This window comes from Bremia lactucae, linkage group LG14 (assembly GCF_004359215.1).
Source record: "Bremia lactucae strain SF5 linkage group LG14, whole genome shotgun sequence".
Lineage (NCBI taxonomy): Eukaryota > Oomycota > Peronosporomycetes > Peronosporales > Peronosporaceae > Bremia > Bremia lactucae.
In genome coordinates this window covers 1,746,675-1,753,451 of record NC_090623.1, presented here as the reverse complement: position 1 = coordinate 1,753,451, position 6,777 = coordinate 1,746,675, and the positions used below count along the sequence as shown (strand labels likewise).

The window sequence follows — 6,777 nt, the reverse complement described above, 5'->3', positions numbered from 1 at the left end:
AGAGTTTCGGGACGACGCGTTTGCGTCATCCCAGGTACAGGGGTCTGTACCTGTTGTAATCTCAACAGTTCCGCCTGTTGAGAGCCTTGCTGATTCAGCAAGGCTACTTTTTCCTTCATCTCGTCAAGTTCATGTTGTATGAACTTGGCGACGGTTGAATGGAGGGCATCTCTGTCTAAGTTGGACAGTAATGCCAGGATTGCATCGTTTCCTACGGATGAACTCATTCGTTCAACCGCACTCCTTTCTATATCACTTAGAAAGGAGTAGCTTTCAGGGGAAACGTGATGCGTATTCCCACTACCATCTAACATGTCCATGTTAAATGTGGGAAATGTGGTCCTTGGACGGACTACAAAGTGCTACCAGGTGTAACGGGGCACTGCGACTTGTACTGTTTCAGTACAAGTCCACTTCACACTGCTTCAGTTGTGAGTGGTGCCTTTCGTTAGGTGACGTACACTGTACGTATAGAGGAAGACTTCTCTTAAGACAAGTTAACTTAAGAGGGTAAAATGAAAACTGTATTAATATAGTTAAGTGTCTCTTAATCTATCTTTGTAAATGCTGACTTAACTATAAACTAATACTAAAAATGTAAATGAATTCTTATCTATCTTATCTTGTAACTCTCTTTGATTACTTCTACAGCTGATTAGTCTGCGGAAATAATAGACATAATGGCCTATACCTATTTATGGATAAGAATTTAGGATATTACTATATAAAGTAATATCCTCCAAATTTTATCTACCTTTTAGATAATTTATTAATTAACAACCTCTAAGTGTTAATCTCATGTAACGATACACCCCGTTACACTTGCGCCTCGTCCAGGTACCGCAAAATAGCAGCCTAGACAACTCGTAAGGATAAGTTATGACGTCAAAAACTTTTAAGATAATGATTCGCTTTGCGCATACATGTATTGCGAACAAAGGACCACGATATATTCTGCAGTAACGGAAAAGTTAAGGTCACTAAATTAAGAGCCATTTAATATACACATTGCAGTAAATGCAAAGGTAAAGATTACTATTGCGAACTAAGAGATTTCGGAGATAATAATTGCTACCACACAGACTAAAGCTATTCTATTTCCAGCAAGCCTGACGCACATGTACCAATGTAAAACTGTCAGTAACACGAGCTTAATCGTGGTGCACCCTTCCTTTTGCTGGACTCTGTGACAGGTTCGTGTTGGTAAAGGCGTACCGAGAACCGTTTACAAAACTAGTGCACACAGTTATCCACTTTCAACAATCAGATGCCGCTTTTGACTATCTAGAAATAATTGAAGCCAACACAATAAGAAAGATTAGAAAATTTAAGCTGTATCGCAGGCGTAATTAATTCTAATGACCATGTATTTCTTACTCTCCTTTTTTATAATTTATTGCACTCGTGGTCAAATCCAAAGTATTTGTATGCGCAGAATAGGCTACACGTCCAATGCTACATCACTTGCCTCCGGCAAAACAGCGGATGAATTCAAAATAAAGGCGAAGAACAGGGGGTAACAAGTTATCGCTCGTAAAGTCAGTTTTTCATATAAATGTTGATTTCTTAAACTTAAAATTCAAATACTACATAATAATTTAAAAAAAGTTGGAGATAATATTTCGTGCTGCAGGCAATGCGAAAATTTGGTAGCTTTTCAGTTTATTCAAGAACAAAAAGCTTCACATAAAAAAATAAATTTATACGATGCTATGTTTAAGTCCTTACGTGGTCTTTAACAAGCTGTATATTAGCAAGTATCCGCCTATATCGCAATGAAAAGTTGCGTCAGGTCATGTTGTGCTTGCTATGCCATTCAGCTATTATTTTTTTGATACAAAACATTATTGCTGCACAATTCACTCGAAAAATTAAAAATTACTATCATTTTGTTAAAGTGAAATTTACAAACGTAATAAGATTTACCAGGACTGGGGCAAAAAAATCATCAGCGCATGTAAATACGAATCGAAAAATTCTGTATCAATTGTACTACAGTCTTCGCACAGATACTTCTTTACATGGAACAGCAGGATAATTCCTACATGTCAGAGGCACAAAAGGATGATCAACCAGCAAACTTTTAACAAGTAGCACGGAAGGAACAAAGGTCGTGCAACAAGCAAGAGAGATAAGCGAATGTGTATGAATTAAGTGAATAGGCCATGGCGCTTAAGTGTGCATCAAGCTCCTCCTACCTTTCACACAGCAAGATTAGAGCCTAAGCTGATAGTTTTTAACAATTCAAATGTGCAATCGCCGAGCTGACAAAGACCACTGGCTTGTGAAGCTCCAGATAGCTATGCGTTGTTTTGGCCTTGCAAAACGCTATGATACAGCATTTGAGCAACGTTACTCGCCGGCATGTTTCCGTAGGCTGCTTCGAACACCATGGCTGCAAACTCATCATAATTACCAACATGTTGCTGTAAAATTGGACTTATTGCTGAAACTATGTCCAGCACATCAGATTTAAATGCAAATGTCAACAAAGTCGACAGCGCCGGAGACTCGAAAATGTTTCCGTTGATTTCGTCCAGCCCCAAGCGATAAAACAACTGTTTCAAATTATAGGTTTGCTTCCATTCCTCAAAAATTAGCGTTTGCACTGCATCAAGTTTCTCCCTGAAGTTTTCGTTGTACTTTGTGTAGGCTAGAATATTCGCTAGTTGTTCATCGCTAAACTTCCTGAGCTCCGACAATAGAACACCAATTTCATCACAATACGAGAGCCATATACTAAAAATTGGGCTCTCTTGCATGTCTTTGAACTCGGCAATATCGAGTTGAAGAATCGTCAATACTGTATCTGACGCCAATTCGTTGTTCTTCCAGGACTGTAGGAGCTTCGGTAACTCTTTTGCAGCCAGATCAGAGGTACTTTTGTGCTCTTGAAGAATTGCAATCACACGAGCGGCATTAAAGCCGGATGCTCCGTCTATCAAAGCCTCCATATGCTCCTTAAAATCATTATACGTCATCTTCGCTTGGTCATACAAAATTCGAAGTTTCAAAAACGAATAGTCAATTTCATTTAAATCGGTTTGTTCGAGTTTCAACGCGGCCGAGCCCTTCGTGACGTCCCAATGTCTAAAGAGCGCAGTTGCCACCATTCCCGCATCGGTCTGTGACTCGGCAACATCATTTGCTGTTCCTAGCATCACGATGAGATTCTCTTCGCTGTAACTCTTCTTTAACATTCTAAACAGAAAGTCGAAGATGACGGATGACGTCACACTCGTAGAAACTATCTTCTTTTTGGCGAACGTGGCCCAGATTTTTAAGAGCGGGCTATGAAACATATTGCCTCTCACTTCGCCGAGTCTCAGTACATCGTACGCATACTGTACCGGGTCGGCTTTGGTGGACCAGGCGTCGAATTGAATTCCTTGATAGATTTCGGCAATGTCTTTTGTTTTCGGTATGTTCATACCCTCAGCAACAAAGACGGCGAGTTTTTCGTCCCCGTAGAACTTTACAAGCTCGGAATACAACGCTTCATAGCCAGTTGTCTCTTCCGGAAAGGCTTTAGACATAATCTTGGCCAGCTGCTGAAATTGCGTGCTCTCAAAGAGCCTCGACGTTTCAGCGGTCAGGTGTATTCGTTCAAAAATCCTTGTAACCGCTGCTTCTTTGTTAGAAGCGAGTCTTATGTGAAGACTTGGTGCTATCTCAGCCACAATATCAGCAACTGAGGCCAATAAACCGTCAAACATTCTTTCTTCGAAAAACTTCTCGTTGCTCCGCCTCGTTTGCACTCTTAAGTGATCACTCGTTTCAGTTTTGAATGCCGTAATTTTCACTAAGGCTGTCGAGCTTGCCCGATGAGCAAAACAGGATACCAGCAACCAAATAGGCCAAAACAGACTCATTTGGGGCTTTGCAGACGACATTGTTTCTCTAGCTTGAATAGAACGTTATGGGACGAATGTACTTTGCAACTGCCGATCAGACAGGGATGACATACATAGCACCTATCGAGGCAGACCTTCAATAATCATCCCACTTATGGATTTGCTACCTTTTTCCGCTATGTGTCCCTGCTCTCGTGCTACACAATTGTTTTTCTCGATACCAAATTTACGATCACAAATATGAACAATCAGTATTAAATGTCTTGAACCAGTATAGTCGTTATTTTACATTTAATAGTCCCCAGAAGGAAAAACTTGATTTGTAATGCAACACATATCCAGCTCTAAGGGCTTCTGCAAAGATGACCAGCAAGTGGACCTTGTTTCTGGTCAGTTGCAATTTTATGGTCACAAGACGATGCAATTGATGCGAAGATTCGTACTCAACAATCTCGTAATTATGCAGCCTGTTTACGCGTTGTATCAAGTCAATGACGCCAATAACATCTTAGAAACTTGCCATTTTTTTGGTGAGTTTCTTAAGTATCGACGCGCCAATTTTGAGTAGTTATAAAATTAAAGACAAGGCTTCTTTGTATAGCTATACGATTCCGGTTGTTGGCAGCCGCAGAATTGGCCTAGAGGACCTGATCCTATGCGAGCTGGACAGCTGCACGAATTTGGTGAAGTATCGTAAGCAACGCCAGATGTTGACCGCACGCCTGTTGATCAGCAATACTTCCGGAACGAAGGCGATGGCGCTTTTATACGTGAGCATGTGATTTCCATAGCAGCCGGATTTCGAATTAAGGGATATGGATAGAATTGAAACTACAGCAGTATGGATTTAAGCAGTAAAAGGAGCGAGGTTGGAAGTTCTGCTTAATAACTAATACATGCATTAATCGTCATTTAGATGAAAATTTCCCTCGATAGGTCACTAAGTTTATTTACAAAGCCTGCGCCGGTCATCCACTTGAAACAGGCTAAAGTTGCCCTATGCTACACAAACCCATTCAGTTCGATTTGTGAACTCAAAAGGAGAATGTGATTGGCATTGTGACCAATCCTTGTGTATATGATGCTCATTGGTGCATTCACATTGAAAGGGATGACGGCTAGCGTCATCCAAGATACGAGGTATTTAGAATAATACGCTTACAATAGATCTAAGTGCATATCTACAGATATGGCATTTATGATTAGTTGAGAATTGTACGAGGTGTATCATTACATGAAATTAACACTTGAAGGTTGTTAATTAAAACATTATCTAAAAAGTAGATAATATTTGGAGGATATTGCTTTACATAGTAATATTCGGAAAGCTTATGCTTTGTTAGATATGAACATTATATATACTTGCTCCGCGGTCCAGTCAGCGCTGGGCGCGCGCAAAGAGAGAGACAGATAAGATTTCAATTGCATGTTTAGTATAAGTTTTTAATTAAGTCAGCATTAACAGATAGAAAGAAGAAATACTTAATTATTATAATACAGTTTTCATTTAACCGTCTCTAAGTTAGTTGTCTTAAAGAGAAGTCTTCATCTGCACGTACTAGTGTACGTGAAGTGACGTAAGGCACCACTCGCAACTGAAATAGTACAAGTCGTAGTGCCCCGTTACACCTGGTAGCACTTTGTAGTCCGTCCAAGGACCACAGTTCCTTCATCCAATATGTCCATGTTAGATGATAGCAGGAATACGCATCACGTTTTGCGTGAATGCTACTCCTTTCTTAGTGACATAGAAAGGAGTGTGGTCGAACGAATGAGTTCGACCGTACGAAACGATGCCATCTTGGCCATTCTTTCCGTTTTGGACAGAGATGCCCTTCATTCAGCCAACGCCAAGTTCATACAACATGAACTTGACGAGATAAGGGAGAGGGTAACCTTGCTGAATCAGCAAGGCTCTCAACAGGCAGAACTGTTGAAGATGACGCAAACGCGTCGATTCGAAACTTTAAAGATTGACATCTCAAAGTATAGGGGATTCGAAGAATTCGCCATCAATAATTCTGTGCATGCGTCTACAACGCATACACCGTTCTATGTGAATGGCTTGCGCCATCCTCGCATACCCACCCAATTAGAGGGATCCTCTAGTTTAAAGGGGGGGGTGGACTCGCAGGAGCAAACCAATTCTGGCTCATGCTCATCAAGCGTCGAAAAAAACAACGACGCGAATGATGTCGAAGAAAATCGAAAATGAGAGTGATCTCATGGCAGTACGCACTAAGCGTACTGAAAATGACAAAACAAATGAGTTAGCAGAAGAGTTTCTGCTAACTCGAGAATCAATTATCCGTTTCGTTCAGGATTCCATTGCTAACGCAGTGGACCGACAGAAACGGAATGCAGACAAACATGGAAGAGCAAATGTTCATTCATTTAATATTAATGATCTAGTGCTACTCTCTACGGTAAACTTACCTAAGCGATTAGTCACTAATGTGGGTAGCAGTAAACTACTACCCAAGTTCATTGGGCCTTTCCGTGTACTGCATCGAAGAGGCAATGCGTACACAATAGAATTGCCACGTAGGATGCGAACGCATCCTACGTTTTACGTTGGTCGGCTCCGCCCGTACCATCAGTACGCGGCTTCTTCCGAGGACGGATGTGACCAACATAAGTGACTCATCGCTTAGGTAAGTTTACCGTAGAGAGTAGCACTAGATCATTAATATTAAATTAATGAACGTTTGCTCTTCCATGTTTGTCTGCATTCCGTTTCTGTCGGTCCATTGCGTTAGCAATGGAATCCTGAACGAAACGGATAATTGATTCTCTAGTTAGCAGAAACTCTTCTGCTTACTCATTTGTTTTGTCATTTTCAGTACGCTTAGTGCGTACTGCCATGAGATCACTCTCATTTTCGATGTCGTTTTCTTCGACATCGACATCACTCGCGTCGTTG

The 6,777-nt window shown here is 40.9% G+C and overlaps 2 protein-coding genes across 2 annotated transcripts; one reads left to right on the top strand and one right to left on the bottom strand.

Annotated features, from left to right (window-relative positions):
* Positions 1-2,300: 2,300 nt before the first annotated feature.
* On the bottom strand, positions 2,301-3,893 carry CCR75_007317 (uncharacterized protein; the record flags this gene model as incomplete). Its single annotated transcript, XM_067965378.1, has 1 exon — positions 2,301-3,893. The coding sequence occupies one exon, from the start codon at positions 3,891-3,893 to the stop codon at positions 2,301-2,303; it is 1,593 nt and encodes a 530-aa protein (XP_067816586.1).
* A 286-nt stretch (positions 3,894-4,179) lies between these two features.
* On the top strand, positions 4,180-4,422 carry CCR75_007316 (uncharacterized protein; the record flags this gene model as incomplete). The annotated part of the gene is made up of 1 exon (XM_067965377.1): positions 4,180-4,422. The coding sequence occupies one exon, from the start codon at positions 4,180-4,182 to the stop codon at positions 4,420-4,422; it is 243 nt and encodes an 80-aa protein (XP_067816585.1).
* Between the last annotated feature and the right edge of the window lie 2,355 nt (positions 4,423-6,777).